Here is a 16016-nt window from a genome sequence, read left to right as displayed (position 1 = left end):
ATTTACATTTCAGCAACTAATTGAAGAGTGGAGTTTAGTAATTCTAGGCTATATTCGTACAAATCTTAATTCAGCCTCCCATGTGAGCCAAAAGCTCCAGAACAGTGGGATAAGCCTTTCATGTCTTCGAAATGTGAGTGTCCAAGTTCAATAAAAATCTGAAACTGCCCAACTTCAAGCTTCTGCTGAGAATGAGATTAATAAGCAATGCATTTAACGAAATCTGAAAATCAGCTTTACAAACAGCACCATCTTCATCAAAATAATGTAATTCCATCAATAGGACACATAGGCCCACAATTCCAACTCAGTGATTGAATGTCCAGCAAGTAGAATGGGCCACAATATCTGTGTCACACTCCCAGCCTACCATAACTCATTACGCAATGCTCAGATCATAAGAATGCCACATTTCATCACTCATCTTCTCCCTCTTTACCTCTGTGTTTCAACATCCCATTAATCAACATTAGCAAGTCAAGTCAAGCCAAAACAAGTGTGATCTAACAGTACAGAACCTGAAACAGGCCCATCCACACTCAATTCCGGTGAAAATGGTAACAACGATGCCACGGAACTCCTCATATATTTCAATGCAACACCAGAACCCGATGCACTTGTGATGTGAAGCATATGCCATAGCCCTGCTTCCATTACCAAAACATCAGAGTAACTTCTTTTGTGCTTAAAAACCCATCATGAAAATCTGTTAAATTTACCACATAAGGAGCCCAAATAAAACTCGCATACTGGCGCATTTTCTTTCAATTATCTGCTGAAATTGCACGCCTCCCAACATGAATTTTCTTTCCTCTAAAGAACCGAGAGAAAGAACACACACAATCTCACATCATGAGTAAGATCTTGAGGGAGAAGAAAGGTTTCCTGGTAGAATTGAACATAGAATAGAATTCAATGTAGGGTTGAGGGGTCAACAAATGGGGGCCTGGTTTGGTACTGGGATTATAAATGAAGGCACTATTATGTGGCATGGATTGACGGGAACGGGAAAACGGCGATCTAGGCATTTTTATTTTGGCTTTTATATGATTAATTTATTTGTTTACTATATTATATTTTTACTGTAATCTTAATTATGGGATTTTAAGTTAAAAAAAAAGATTTATTTTATTTTATTTATAATAATTATAATAAAATAATTAAAAAAAATCACCGAACGTTGTAATTTGGTTTTCCTTCCCTTATTGCAGACGCAGCAGCGTCTAGTTGGACTCAATTCTCGTGCAAGAGTTGGGATTTCATCGGCGACTGCAATTCCGTCGTCTTCACCGTTTTGTTGCAGACCGTGACACTTGACCTGAGCCTCAGTTCTTCTCCGGCAACCGTTCCTTTGTCGACCTGTCGCCGATCCTTTCATCGATTTATTGATCTGGATATCTATGTATAACCTTTGAAGCTGAGAAATTAGAGTATTGGGGAAGAGGAATGGAGGCGCAAAAGTACGTGTGGGAAGGTGCAATTCCTCTGCAGATACATCTAAATGAGTCCGAAGTGACGACTCTTCCTCCTCCTCCTCCAGCTCTCATCTTAGCTCCACGGATTGGGTACTTGCCTTTGCTTATTCCTTTGATAAAGCCTCACTTTGCTGCTACTCTTCCTCCTGGGGTTGACACGGTTTGGTTTGACTATAAAGGCTTGCCTCTCAAGTGGTGAGTTTCTCATTCTTTCCTTTTTAATCTTTCTGAAAAGGGTAATGTTTTTGTGGGCTGAAATTTGTTTCATTGATTGTTGCTTGTAGGTATATACCAACAGGAGTTCTCTTTGATCTTCTGTGTGCTGAACCGGAAAGGCCTTGGAATTTGACGGTATGGTGTTTGTATGTTTATGATGGTTTGAAAAGCTATCCGCTATCCCATTATCCCATTATTAGATTACATATATATGGGAGTTAAAGAATTTCAATGCTTGAAAGTTATTGATTGACAAGGTATTTTTGTCAAGACATGAAAAATTGGTCTTGGTTTTTTTCTCCAGTTGCCCTTCTCCATTTAGGCATTCTTGATTCTCCATTGCCTTAAGCTCTTTCTTCTAAATGAATGCTTTATGCAACAGAATGTACATGATTTAATTCTTTAAATTTTAAAATGGCTTTTATATACTAATATGGTTGGGGACATTGTAATCTACATGTAAAAGTAGTTCTACCTGAGTAGGTTGAAAAAAGTAGTGTAAGTAATATTGATTGTTTGGAGAGGATTATTCACTTACTGAACCCTATAGTCTCACTCTTGTTGACAAGTAGCTGTTTCGCAACCAACAGAAACCAGGATCCAGGATGGATTGTTTCTTCATGTTCTAATCAGGTGTCTTATTGACAATATTAATGATGGTTTGCAAACAACTTGATTTAACTAATATCACAGGTCCACCAGAAACCTGCTTCTCTCTCTCTCTCTCTCTCTCTCTCTCTCTCTCTCTCTCTCTCTCTCTCATATTCTTCCTAGTTAATGACTACAAATGGCATATAGAATTCGTGACAATACATATATTTAGTGGCGAACTGGCGATAACTGTTGGCTATTTGTTTTATGTTGTAATTACACATATTTATATTTAGTGATTATTTTTGGATTTTTATTTTCAGGTACATTTCAGAGGATATCCAAATAATTTATTGATTCCTTGTGAAGGTGAAGACTCTGTAAAGTGGAGCTTCATTAATTCATTGAAAGAGGTTAGATCATGTTTGCATATTTTTTAAATTGAACTTAGTGGACTGTATTAGATTTCATATAACACAAAATCTCTTATCTAATTATGCAAGTTGCAATGCACACTTAATATGGATAAATGAATATATATTCTATGTATTTGAAGTTTATTTTGAGTTTTGGCTTTGCTCTATTTCTCCTTCTCACTTCTCCTCTCTCTCTCTCTCTCTCTCTCTCTATCTCTCTCTCTCTCACACAATACACATGTGAATGTCATGACAAAGGCATATGAAGGCTAAAAAATGCCAATATGAAAAGAATTCTCAACATGAAGCTCTTAAATCATTAATGTCTGAACTCTGAAGACACAAAGATAAATCTAAAACTGAGGGAAATGTAGCTTAAATGCTTAATTGAATTTGCTAGGTACTGATCTTATTATATGCTTGGATGGTCTCTTCTTTCTTTGTCCTCCATTCTTTTGTTAGATGATCAACTGGTTTCATTTCTATTTGAAGTGTGTAGGTTCTGTAGGATAAGAATTGTATGTTTTAAAATTGATTTCTTAACTGTATTCAATTATGCTACAGGCAGATTACATAATTAGTGGAAATTGCAAGAATGTTATGCATATGTCTCAATTTGATCAGTTGGAACTCTGGCACTCTGTGATGAATGGTATGTCAGCGTCAATGCTTTAAACTTTCCAAAAATGAAATTACATAACCATTTTTTAAATTTTTTTATTTTCATGACTGCATATTTAGTCATGGTATTGTGTTCTTTTATAATTGCTAAGTTAAATGGTTTGAACTCACTTGGTAGTGGATTGGATAATCTACGTGGATTTCTGTTTTTAAGTTGTGAAATTGGATAGATGCTCTAATGTTTTGATCAGTCCCATTATAGCTTTGAAGGCTTTTTTAATTCTCTGTTAGTAATTGGAATCTTGATGCCTTGCTTCAGTAGAATTCTGCTCCTGTATTTTATCCACATTCACAGTTGAAAAGGCTGTTATTAGATATATAAATATTTCTACAAAGAACCATTGCACATCTTCATGTGTGCAGGTATTTAATTACTTGAATCTCATGCAAAAATCTCTTTTGTGCCATCTTGTGGACAGGCATGCACATGTAACATCGCTAACTTATTAACAATTTTTGGAAGATAAGAGTAGAATTTGAATTGGTTTTTGATTTCCATTATTTATGTTTTCTACTTATTCTTTCCAAATGGTAGTAGTTGTCTTGCTAGTTTCCACATTTCACTTTTTTGTTATGAGCACTAAATTTCAAGTAGCTCCCTTAACTTGCTCATGTTCCCACTTGTGAGCTGATTTTTGTGGCAGGTAATTTGGAAGCATACTTACGCACATCATCTAAGCTTAAATTTGGAATAGTTGAGGATGAGTATACGTTGAAAATAGATTTGTGCTCACAAAAATCTCGGAAGACCACTGGTGAGGTGGGTATGGGTGGGCAAATGAAGACAGGTAAGCAAAATATGTATATCTATGACATAATGTGGTGATTTAAGTTGAACAAGTCTAGGGATTTGTGGATGGGCCCTAAACTAGCATGATTATTTTATTTGATCCCAATAAGGTAGTGTTAGTGAGTACAAACAGATCAGGAAGTCGAGGTGTCATTTTGTTGTGCAGAGTACTCAACAGTCTTGATCAGGTTTTTACTCTACAAATGATGACTATAAAGTACTCTATACAAGTATTCTATGTAGTATGTACTGATTATCCCTTTGTTTATCATTTCATCATGGTGTTTAGCCAAGGCAATTCATCTTCACCATGTAATGTCTGACGTGCACAATGCTTATGCTGAAAGATCCATATTGACTGTCTATAAGACTTGCCTAAAAGAAATATCTGAAGCTGAAAAATTCTACCTTTCTAAAATTTTTTGTTTTAGTGGTACACAATTAAAAGATGAAAAAAGAAATGAAACAAATTTTATTTGTTTCATTTTTGAAAGATCCATATTACTTTCTATAAAACTTGCCTGAAAGAAATACTGTGATTCTGTGAAGCTGAAATAATTATCTTTCTATTTTCTTTGGTACCTAATTAAAAGATAAAAAGCCATGAAACATATTTTATATTTGATGGTACCCGCTAATTTTCAGCCAATTATAGGATGGTATGTTCAGTTTTGATTTTTGAAACAGAAAAGTTCTCAGTGCATATGAACATGCATAAAGTGATATTTACTATATAGATTTATGAACTAAAGGAACAGTTTATACAGACCAAACCTAACATGATGTGAATGCTTAATTTTAAACTTATTTTCACTTCAAACCTCGCACTTCTTTTGGGGGATTTAGCCACCCATGATTAGTATTGTCTTTTTTGGTTAGAATTTGAAATGTTCTAATTTTTCATTGATAGTCAAAAAGGAAAATGCAAAGTTGTTTATACTTGATTATAAATTTTTAAATTGATGGATAAAATTCTACTTTTCTCCTCCTCTTTATCAAGTGTTTGTTGTTGATGTTTTGTCAGGTAAAATCCCAGTTCGATTGTACATCTGGAGTGTTAGCGAGGATTTTGAAGATTTTGAAGATATGCCAAAAATTGATAGTTGGGACAAAATTTCTTACATAAATCAGCCTATTGAGATTCACAGAGAAGAAGGTAAGCTATACCTCCTAAAAGTTTGCAAATTATTCTCTCCATTGATTACTTTAAATCCTTTTTTTATATGTATTGCATCATTATATGATAGAAAGGGATAACTATATTGTTTGTGTCATTAAATTTAGTTTGTACACTGACTATATGTATGATTCTGCATGGTGAATTCAGATGAGCATGCTAATGTTTGGGAAAAGCTATTGAAGTGCCTGGATTTTTTTTTTTTTTGAATTTTTGTTATTTAGTTCCAATTTGAAACTTATATTTTATCAAGCGCTCCAGCGCATTGATAAGGCGTTATTAAGTACGTTTTTTAAATTTAATGGTGGCAAATAAATTAGTGTTAATGAAGTAAGCAGAAGTCCATGTTAGTAAAATAATTATTAGAAGAGTACCTTGATGTAGAACAAGGAGAACAAAGGGATTAAGAGAAATAAATTCTCATGAACAAAGAGAAACAAATTTTCTAGGGAAGCAAATTCTCAAAAACTTCATTCAATCTCAATAATAATCATAATAATCAAAACTAATAATCAAATACCTATACATATGTATTTATAGTGTATCAACTAATCCTAATTGAAACTAATTAGGAATACTAAACCTAAATAAATTAGGAAAACTAAAACTCAAACTTCCTAAATCTAATAAAATTCTTAAATAATAAACTCTAAACCTAGTTTCTTAAATAATAAAAATCTAAATTTCCTAATTTTACAATAAATATAATTCCTAAGTATCCTAAGTTGATTTTTCTGCCAATATTGCATCATATCTTTAATGCCAACATGGAAATAAGTAAAATGGGAAAATGAAATTCAATAATTTTGGATATGGATTTTGGTTGTAACTCAGAGTTGCAGTTTTACTATTATATAAATTTGATAATCAGTGTAGAAAGAGATGATTCTCCTTAAATTCAATTAATCTGTACATGGGTATATATATACAATTGATTCCTATAATTGTGTTCTACTAATTAGGAAGAAATCCTAAATAAGAAATCCTAAATAGGAATACAGTATACAGAATATATAGAGAAATAATATAGTAATTGACTTTCCATAACACTCCCCCTCAAGTTGGAGCATAGATATTAATCATGCCCAACTTATTACAAATGTAGTCAATTCTAGCTCCATTCAGAGTTTTTGTGAAAATATCTCCTAATTGCTCTTCAGTTTTGATGTGTCCTGTTGAGATGATTTGTTGTTGAATTTTTTCACGAACAAAGTGATAATCAATTTCAATATGTTTAGTCCGCTCATGAAACACCGGATTAGAAGCAATATGGAGAGCAGCTTGATTATCACACCACAATTTCGCAGGCAGGGAGGTCTTAAAACCTGTCTCATCTAGTAATTGAAGTATCCACATTACCTCACATATTGATTGTGCCATGGCTCTGTATTCGGATTCAGCACTAGATCGAGAAATTACACTTTGCTTCTTGCTTCTCCAAGACACCAAATTTCTTCCAACAAAAACGCAATATCCAGTAGTTGACCTCCTGTCAACCTTAGATCCAGCCCGGTCGGCATCTGAAAAACATTCAACATTCAAATGCTCATTATTACCATATAACAAACCTCTTCCTGGAGCGCCCTTCAGATAACACAAGATTTGCCCCAAGGCTTCCCAATGAGCAACCGTTGGGAAAGACATAAACTGACTTACCACACTAACAGCATAAGTAATGTCAGGACGAGTGGTTGTAAGATAGTTCAATTTTCCTACTAATCTCCTATATCTCTCTGGATCTTCAAATAACTCACTATCCCCTGCTAACAGTTGTAAATTTGGAGTCATTGGTGCACTACAAGGCTTAGTACCTAATTTTCCTGTTTCTGTCAATAGATCGATGACATATTTTGAGACAAGAAAATACCCTTCTTACTTCTCGTAACTTCAATACCCAAGAAATACTTTAAAAATCCCAAGTCTTTGGTCTGAAACTGGGTTTGGAAGAAGGTTTTAAGAGATGAAATACCTACAGAGTCACTCCCAGTGATGACAATGTCATCCACATAAACTACCAGGAGAATTAGACCAGCCTCAGATTGCCTATAAAATACTGAGTGATCACACTTACTCTTTTGCATACCAAATTCCTGTATTGCTTCACTGAATCTCCCAAACCAGGCCCTAGGACTTTGTTTCAAGCCATAAAGAGACTTTCGAACCCTACAAACTTTACTCAACTCCCCCTGAGCAACAAACCTAGATGATTGCTCCATATACACCTCCTCCTGAAGATCACCATGAAGGAAAGTATTCTTGATAACCAATTGGTGCAGGGTCCAATCATATGTAGCTGCTAAAAAGATAAACAAGTGAACAGAAGTAAATTTAGCTACAGGAGAAAATTTGTTAGAGTAAATCAATCCCATATGTTTGAGCATATCCTTTTGCTATAAGGCGTGCTTTTAACCAAGCCACAAAACCATCAGGATTTACCTTTACTGTAAATACCCATTTGCAACCAATAGCTTTCTTATCAGTGGGCAAAGACAACAGTTCCCATGTACCATTAGCATCTAAAGCCTCCATTTCCTCTTTCATAGCAGCACACCAGCAAGGATGAGATAGTGTCTCACCAACAATATTAGAGATAGGAACAGAGTCTAAAGAAGTAACAAAACACCGAGAACAAGAAGACAATTGATCATAAGAAACAAAAGAAGAGATAGGGTAAGTACATGAACGTTTACCTTTACGAAGAGCAATGGGTAAGTCTAAATCAGAATCATGATCAGTATGAGGTACAGGATCTCCCAACGAAGTAGCTGGTGGAGGATCTGAGTCAGGAATCTCCAATCTTCTGGAATAAACATGAACAACGGGAGGTCGAGTAGGTCTAGAGACAGAAGGAACAGGCTGTGGGAGAGGACTGGACATTGGTTGGACAGTATATATTAAGAGATCATCCTCCTCCCCCTGACTCTCATACACAGATGATTGAGAAAAAAATAGAGTGGACTCAAAAAATGTGATATCTGCAGAAACAAGATAACGATTAAGAGTATGAGAGAAACAACGGTACCCTTTATGGAGCTGGGAGTACTCAAGGAAAACACATTTGAGAGACTTTGGATCCAATTTAGTAACCTGTGGACGAACATCACGCACAAAACATGTGCAACAAAAAATAAGGAGTTCAACAGGGAACAAATATTTTATAGGAAACAAAGCAGTATAAGGAATATCTCCATTAAGGACAGAAGACGACATACGATTGATAAAAAAACATGCCGTAGAAACTGCATCCGCCCAAAAGTGTTTAGGAATTTTCATCTAAAAAAAAGAGCACGAGTTTCTTCAAGAAGATGCCGATTTTTTCTTTCGGCCACGCCATTTTGAGATGAGGTATCCACACAGGAAGACTGATGAAGAATATCATTTTGTGTCATATAAGACTGAAATTGTGCTAAAAAGTATTCTTTGGCATTGTCACTTCTTAATATGCGTACATAAATATTAAATTGAGTTTTGATTTCATTACAAAAGGCACAAAAGATAGAAAACAACTCAGAATGATTCTTCATTAAATATAACCAGGTAACAAGAGAATAATCATCAACAAAAGTAACAAAATAACGAAATCCAGTTTTAGAAGTAATAGAATAAGGACCCAAAACATCAGAATGAACTAACTCAAAAGGGGATGAAGCCCGTTTATTGACTCTAGACACAGAAGGCAAACAATGATGTTTTGCAAACTGACACGACTTACATTCTAGTAGTGATAAAGACTGAAACTAAGGAGACAGCTTCTTTATGGTAGACAAAGAATGATGGCCTAATCTATAATGAACTTCAAGAGGTTCTAAGGTACTGGAGCAAACAAGCGACCGTGGTACATGATTTTCCAGAATGTAGAGACCACCTGACTCAAGTCCTCTACCAATAATCTGCTTCGTCGTAAGATCCTGAAACAAACACTGGTCAGGAAAAAAGGAAACAGAACAATTTAAGGTACGATTAAATTTACTAACAGAAAATAGATTAAAAGAGAATTTTGGTAGACACAAAATAGATGACAAAGAAATTGACGAAGTCGGGTTCGCAATTCCAGAACCCATGACACAAAAAGTAGAACCATCAACTAAAGTAACAGTAGAGGAAGTGAGATTAGACTGAAAACCAGATAGAAGACTAGAATTACCTGTCATGTGATCTGTCGCACCAGAATCAATAACCTTTTTGGATGAGGAAGACACAAGGCATGTAGTGGATTTACCTGACTCAGCGATCACAGTGATAGGGGAACTGGTAGGCTTTAGAGATGTCTGATACTGGGAAAACTGTGCAAAATCCTCTGTAGATACTAAAACAGTTTTCTCAGAGGAAGATACTGTAGAATCCTCTGCTGCCATATTTGCCATCTATGATCGCTGATTTTTGCTCTGAAGTTGTGGACAATTATATTTTGTATGGCCAGACTCATGGCAATAATAACAAATGACTCATCTTGAGTTCTGATTAGAACTAGCCTCTCCATTACGTTGATTACTTCTGTTGCCTGAAATTCTTCTTCTACTTCCTCTTCTATTACCCTATTGTCCATTTGGATTACGGCTAATAAGAGCACTACTGGCAAGTTGTGAAGATTGGGTACTCTCTGTACGAAGGACCCATGTGAACGTTTCATGCAAAGAGGAAATCTCAGAACTGGAGAGAATCTGAGATTTAGCAGTCTCATACTCTAAAAGAAGGCCTGCAAGAAAACTCATAATAGTCAGTTGCTCCCGTTGGGCCTGCTGAACTTTCACATTAGGACTAAAAGTCAATAATACATTAAGTTCCTCATATACCTGTTTAAAATCCATAAAATAAGCCGTGAGAGACTTATCCTCTTTCTCAGCATGGTAGAATGCCTTACAAATATCATAAATACGGGAGATATTCCTTTTATCAGAATACAGAAAATCTAAGTAATCCATCAATTCCTTAATAAATTCACAATGATTAATTAAACTAATTGCCTCACTGTGAATCGAGTTCCGAAACTGCAAAAACAACCGAACATCCTCCCTTAGCCAAGTTTGTCGTCTATCATCAGTAGGTGGATCTTTAGTCAGGTGATTATCCTTATCAATGCTACGCAAATAGACCCTAACAGTCTTACTTCACTCCAGGTAATTTGAACCATTAAGTTTGTGTTCCGTGATCTTAGTCATCACAGGAATTACATCAGAAATAACATTCTTATTGTCTGCCATTTGTTGAGACAAAGAAAACTAATCGAAACGCTAATCCAAAGTGCTTACAGCAGCAAAATAACTCAAAATCACAAATCAAGCAAATACCGAAATAGGATCTGAGAGCCAAACCTCAGAAGTCCTTTAATGGCCTACTGGATTAGGCAATAACACATAGTGGTGGAATGAGGTGGTTAAGGCGACGTCGGAAATGTTGATCGGAGTCGAAACGGCCGATCGGCGGCCAAGGTCTCTCTTGAGCTGGGTGGTGAGAACAAATAGTCACCCTAGATAGATGACCTGCTCTGATACCATGTAGATAGAGATGATTCTCCTTAATTTCAATTAATCTGTACATGGGTATATATATACAATTGATTCCTATAATTGTGTTCTACTAATTATGAAGAAATCCTAAATAAGAAATCCTAAACAGGAATACAGAATACAGAATATACAAAGAAATAATATAGTGATTAATCAGCAACCAATTATTGTGTCTACTTGCGTTAATGGTGTGTGTCATACATTTTACTTATGGTTGTGGTGACTTGTGAATTGTAATTGACAGCACCAACTTTACAATTTTGGAGATCTCAATGGTTTAAATGCAAGGTTTTTGAACTCGGCCCAGTGATTGAACCAGTGAAGGCAGAGGGTTAGGGATTTAAAGTTCAATTAGGATTGAGCTGGCGTTTAAACGATATACTATTAATTATATATTATAAACTAATAATATCTTAAAAAATTAATAATACATTGTTACATTCATTAATTAGATATTTTTGTAAATAATTGTTAAAATAAAATTAGTTATAATGTAACAATGTAACAATAATTTCAATTTTTATTTAAAATTTTATATTTAAATATTAATATTTTATAAAATATATGTACTTAAAATAAAATTTTCAAAATAATAAAATTATTTATTTCAATAAAAAATAAAATTTGATGCATAAAAATTTTAAAACACAGTAAATAAAGAAAATTTTATATAATTTTATGATATAAAAAATTGTAAAATATAAAAAGTGATTTAACAATTTAAATTTATATATAAAATAAATTATTTTCATAGTTAATTAATTATTGAAGTCATAATATATATATATATATATAGAGAGAGAGAGAGAGAGAGAGAGAGAGAGAGAGAGAGAGAGAGAGAGAGAGAGAGAGAGAGAGAGAGAGAGAGAGAGAGAGGCACAAGGAATGTGCAACATAGTTGGTTATGGCCCATTTCACAATTGCATAGGCGTGGGTTCGAGCCTTATGCATGTGACCTTGTAATTATTTTTATTAATGCGAGTTGATTTACCCGTTTGGATTCGGCTCGGTAACTGGTGTTTGGACAAGTTAACTCCTTCAGTTGTAAAAGCAATTTTAAGCTTCAGCCGAACCAGTGGCTAGTCCTGTTTTCGTTCAGATTGGTCAGTCTAGTCTGGTTCTAACAACAATGAATAAAAGTTTCAATTAGGGTCTCAATAGGAAAAAAATAAAAAATAAAAAAAAAATTGAACAATTCAAGGGCTATTGAGTGGTTTCTTTCCCATAACAGTTGTTTGCTATCAAATTTTGGATTATTTTGAGTCTAGTGAGTTGAGAGTTTACCTGAAACATTTTAAAGAACTGTTATCCATCAAAGTTACGCAAATTATCCATGATAGTGATTTTCCCATTTCAGGGATGAGTTGCTTCTTCACATGGTGGGAAGTCACATCTAATTGTGTATTGCAAGTCGTGAAAAGATGTGAAAACCTGTACTTGTCTTGCATGTTTGTGTGTTTGATCTATCTTGTCTGGTTACCATGAGAAACTCATAATGATCATGAATATTTTCTATATGCCGTGCAAAGGAGATGACCTGCTTCAGTTCCTTCTGGATTATATGTTGCTCCTGATCTTGTTCTGTAGGTAAATGTTTCACCCTACATGATGCACTGAAAAGTCTTATGCCAGAATTTTTGGTGGATAAATCCTTGATTGATGAGGAATCATTTAGATTAGAAGGTGAAGATGAACAAGTAATATTGTCTGAAGATTTGAGCAGCAACAGAATGGCAGCAGAGGGAAGGGAAATTTCATGTCAATCTGTGGAGTCTACCTGCACATCTGGTGCTGCTGAAATTAAACTTGTCCGCATTCAAGGGATTGAACCAAAACTTGAGATACCCTTCTCTTGGGTAGTGAATAATTTGAAGAATCCTGAGCACTTTCTTCATATTTGTGTGTGTCTCAAATTTCCACAAGTAAATTCTTTGGACAGGTAGCATTTTAGTTATTTATTTATTTTGTTGGGGTGTGTGGACGAATATTTGCAATCTTAAAACGTCCGTACAATGTATAAAATTGTACAGAAAATTTACGTAGATGACGTTTTCTATTTTGAAAGAAAAATTGCCAGGAGTCTTCTTCTTTGTGCTATTTTAAGGCTTCGCTGTAATCAACATCATCGTCTTTATAATTGGAATACAAACATGCAGGCTGCTTGGTTATACTACTCAGATGCAGCAGTAGCAGGACGAAGAGAAAGAGAGAAAGATGGTAAGCGATCTTGGAACGGGGGAAAGAAGAATATATATAGGCGGCAAAATTTTTTGATATTTGTGTTTTTATGAATTCCTTAATGATGGAAAAAAAAAAATCTGAAAATAACAATAGAGCAATCCGTTATTTTTACCAACAAAAATAAGATTTTAAAAGAGAAGAAGATACCACAAGTACGAGCAATCAAAATTTAAAAAAAAAAGCTGCATTTTTATTTTTTTATAATTTATTGAGAATTAGTTGACGACAAACCTTTTTTGACAGACGGGTGAATATTCAACTAAGTGAACATATTTGAATCAAATTAAATTTTTAATTAAAATAATTTTTTATATTAATAAAATATTTTACTACTCAACTCAACTAAGTCTTTATCCCAAAAATTTGGGGTCGGCTATATGAATTCGCTTTCTACACTCTGAACGATTTTGAGTTAAATCCTTCGAAATGTGTAATGCTTCTAGGTTATATTGTACTATTCTCCTCCAAGTCAATTTAGGTATATCTCTTTTTTTCTTTCTATCCTCTAACCTAATGTGCTCTACTTGTCTAACTGGAGCCTCCGCATGTCTACCCTTCACATGACCAAACCACCTCAATCTCCCTTCTCTCAACTTATCTTCAATTGGAACCACTCATACATTTTCTCTAATACTCTCATTACGGACTTTATCTAGTCTAGTATGGCCACTCATCCACCTCAACATTCTCATCTCTGCAACTCTTATCTTAGATGCATACGACTCTTTCAGTGCCTAACACTCACTACCATATAACATAGCCGGTCGTATGGCTGTACGGTAAAATTTCCCTTTCAATTTATTGGGAATCTTATGATCACATAAAACTCCCGTGGCACATCTCCACTTCAACCATCCAACTTTAATCCTATGACTAACATCCTCCTCACATCCCCCATCTACTTGAATGACAGAGCCTAGATATTTAAAGTGATTACTTTGAGGCAGTATCACTCCATTCAAACTAACTCCTTCCCTATAATAAACTATATTCGATTTTTTTATATATTTTTTTTATAAATTATGGCTTATTAATTTAAATTTTCATAAAAATAAAAATTATTAATAAAATATTATTATATTTATATATTATTAATAAAAATATTAAATATTATATATTATTGACAAAAAAATATTGTAAATTATATGAATTATTAATAAAATCATAATTAATATTGTTAACTAAAAATTTTTTCAATTAAATCATTTATTAACGTAAAAGTAATTAAATTAATAATTAAAATTAAAATTTTAAAAGTTATTAACTAATTTAAATTAATAATCAAATTCTTTTTTACTAAAACAATGAATTAATTTGATTCATTTATTTGGGAAAATTTTTGTCTACATATAATTTATTATAGATTAAATATATAAAATATATAATAAAATTTACTTATTAAATATATAAATTTCATATTATTATATTTTGAATTCATAACGGATTAAAATTAAAAGAAAAAACTCCCATTCACTTTGATTATTGCTCACCCCACTTCTCTGAGCATTTACTGCAGAAACATCTATCCGTTACAATTAAATAGTAGCATAGTAACACCTAGCTAGGCAAATGAAAATCACAAGGCTTTTTTGGTTTTTAGATTCTAATTGGAGGATAATACAATAAAGCCTTGTTACATGCTTCAAGCTTTGAGATTGTCACCCCTTCATCAAGAGGCCCCATCTCCTATATAAATTGCTACATCTTTATTATTCTTCCATCGCCCAAACATCAAAAAAAAAAAAAAAATGTCAAAGGGAGAGGAGGTGGTTCTTTTGGATTTCTGGGCCAGCCCTTTCTGTATGAGGGTAAAAATTGCGTTGGGTGAGAAGGGGGTTACCTTCGAATCAAGAGAGGAGGATTTGTTTGGTGGGAAGAGTGAGTTGTTGCTGAAATCAAACCCAATTTACCAGAAGGTGCCTGTGTTTTTGCACAATGGAAAGCCACTCTGTGAGTCCTCCGTTATTGTCAGTTATATTGATGAGACATGGGCTTCACCTGCACTGCTTCCACCTTGTACTTATGGACGTGCTCAAGCTCGCTTCTTGGCTGATTACATTGACCAAAAGGTGTGTTTCTTGCACCGTTAACTCATCATCCTCACTTGTTGGCTGTCTAATCTTTAATTCTAATAGTATTCAAACCTTTTTCCCCCAAAAGCATAATTATTGAAACAATTCATAACTTGGGTTCAATTTATAATATTGTTTGTCTATTGAGCAGCTATTTGATGCAGTTCGAAATGTGGCGATGAGCAAAGGGGAGGCCACAGAGGCAGCAAAGAAGGAGTTGATAGAGATATTGAAGGTGGTAGATGGAAGCCTTGGAGATAAAGATTTCTTTGGAGGGAAGACTTTTGGATTTATTGACATTATAGCAATTCCTTTTACCAGTTGGTTTTTGGCTGCTGAGAAAATGGGAAACTTCCAGGTTGAAGCTGAATTCCCAAAGGTTTCAGGCTGGATAAAGAGATGCATGCAAAGAGAGAGTGTTGCCAAAATCATTCCCGACCCTGAAAAGATCTATGAATTTGTGCTCATGTTTAGGAAGAAGAATGGGATTGATTAGTCAATATTTAATTAATGCCCTAATTTCATCACTTGCTCAAGTCTTTCCTGTTGTTCTGTCAAAGGTGTATGAATGATGAAGGAAAAGTATCATTTTCCTTTTCCTTTTCTTTTTCTTTTTAGGCAGTCACTTTCCCTTTGCTTAATTTCATGTATTGTGAATAAGAAAGGAACTAATGATTCCATTGGTTTTCCTACCATTAACTCCTGTGCTTTGTAGTTTCATTATATATTTTGGGTAATTTCACGATGTTTGGCATTGTTAAAAAAAAAAAAAAAAAAAAAAAAAAAAATCTCCGAGTATGCCTCAAAAATTAGTGAAATGTACTTAAATTCAACTTATCCTATTTTTTAT

The 16016-nt window shown here is 34.2% G+C and overlaps 2 protein-coding genes across 4 annotated transcripts; both read left to right on the top strand.

Annotated features, from left to right (window-relative positions):
- The first annotated feature begins 395 nt into the window (after positions 1–395).
- Positions 396–13298, top strand: LOC110637176 (autophagy protein 5). 3 transcript variants are annotated; one of them, XM_021787154.2, is made up of 9 exons: positions 396–557; positions 1212–1670; positions 1760–1826; positions 2606–2695; positions 3263–3350; positions 4024–4167; positions 5194–5325; positions 12441–12792; positions 13010–13298. In XM_021787154.2, the coding sequence occupies exons 2-9, from the start codon at positions 1447–1449 to the stop codon at positions 13041–13043; spliced, it is 1131 nt and encodes a 376-aa protein (XP_021642846.1). In that variant the 5' UTR covers positions 396–557; positions 1212–1446; the 3' UTR covers positions 13044–13298. The 3 variants fall into 3 exon arrangements, with proteins under 3 accessions (XP_021642846.1, XP_021642845.1, XP_021642844.1); XM_021787153.2 differs by having other exon boundaries at positions 397–669; XM_021787152.2 differs by lacking the exon at positions 396–557 and having other exon boundaries at positions 706–1670.
- Positions 13299–14569: 1271 nt separating this feature from the next.
- LOC110637177 (probable glutathione S-transferase parC) lies at positions 14570–15865 on the top strand. Its single transcript, XM_021787155.2, has 2 exons — positions 14570–15163; positions 15318–15865. The coding sequence occupies exons 1-2, from the start codon at positions 14843–14845 to the stop codon at positions 15660–15662; spliced, it is 666 nt and encodes a 221-aa protein (XP_021642847.1). The 5' UTR covers positions 14570–14842; the 3' UTR covers positions 15663–15865.
- Positions 15866–16016: the final 151 nt, after the last annotated feature.

This window comes from Hevea brasiliensis, chromosome 16 (genome assembly GCF_030052815.1).
Source record: "Hevea brasiliensis isolate MT/VB/25A 57/8 chromosome 16, ASM3005281v1, whole genome shotgun sequence".
Classification (NCBI taxonomy): Eukaryota; Viridiplantae; Streptophyta; class Magnoliopsida; order Malpighiales; family Euphorbiaceae; genus Hevea; species Hevea brasiliensis.
The sequence above is the reverse complement of the archived record's forward strand: the minus strand, read 5'-3'. Positions and strand labels throughout refer to the sequence as shown.

What these genes read in the sequence shown, in the direction of transcription:
- LOC110637176 (XM_021787154.2), top strand. Translation starts at nt 1,447, where the DNA reads ATGGAGGCGCAAAAGTACGTGTGGGAAGGTGCAATTCCTCTGCAGATA. An exon ending in AAAGGCTTGCCTCTCAAGTG is followed by an intron (nt 1,671 to 1,759) that starts GTGAGTTTCTCA and finishes TGTTGCTTGTAG; the next exon opens with GTATATACCAACAGGAGTTC. An exon ending in GGGTGGGCAAATGAAGACAG is followed by an intron (nt 4,168 to 5,193) that starts GTAAGCAAAATA and finishes ATGTTTTGTCAG; the next exon opens with GTAAAATCCCAGTTCGATTG.
- LOC110637177 (XM_021787155.2), top strand. Translation starts at nt 14,843, where the DNA reads ATGTCAAAGGGAGAGGAGGTGGTTCTTTTGGATTTCTGGGCCAGCCCT. An exon ending in CTGATTACATTGACCAAAAG is followed by an intron (nt 15,164 to 15,317) that starts GTGTGTTTCTTG and finishes TCTATTGAGCAG; the next exon opens with CTATTTGATGCAGTTCGAAA.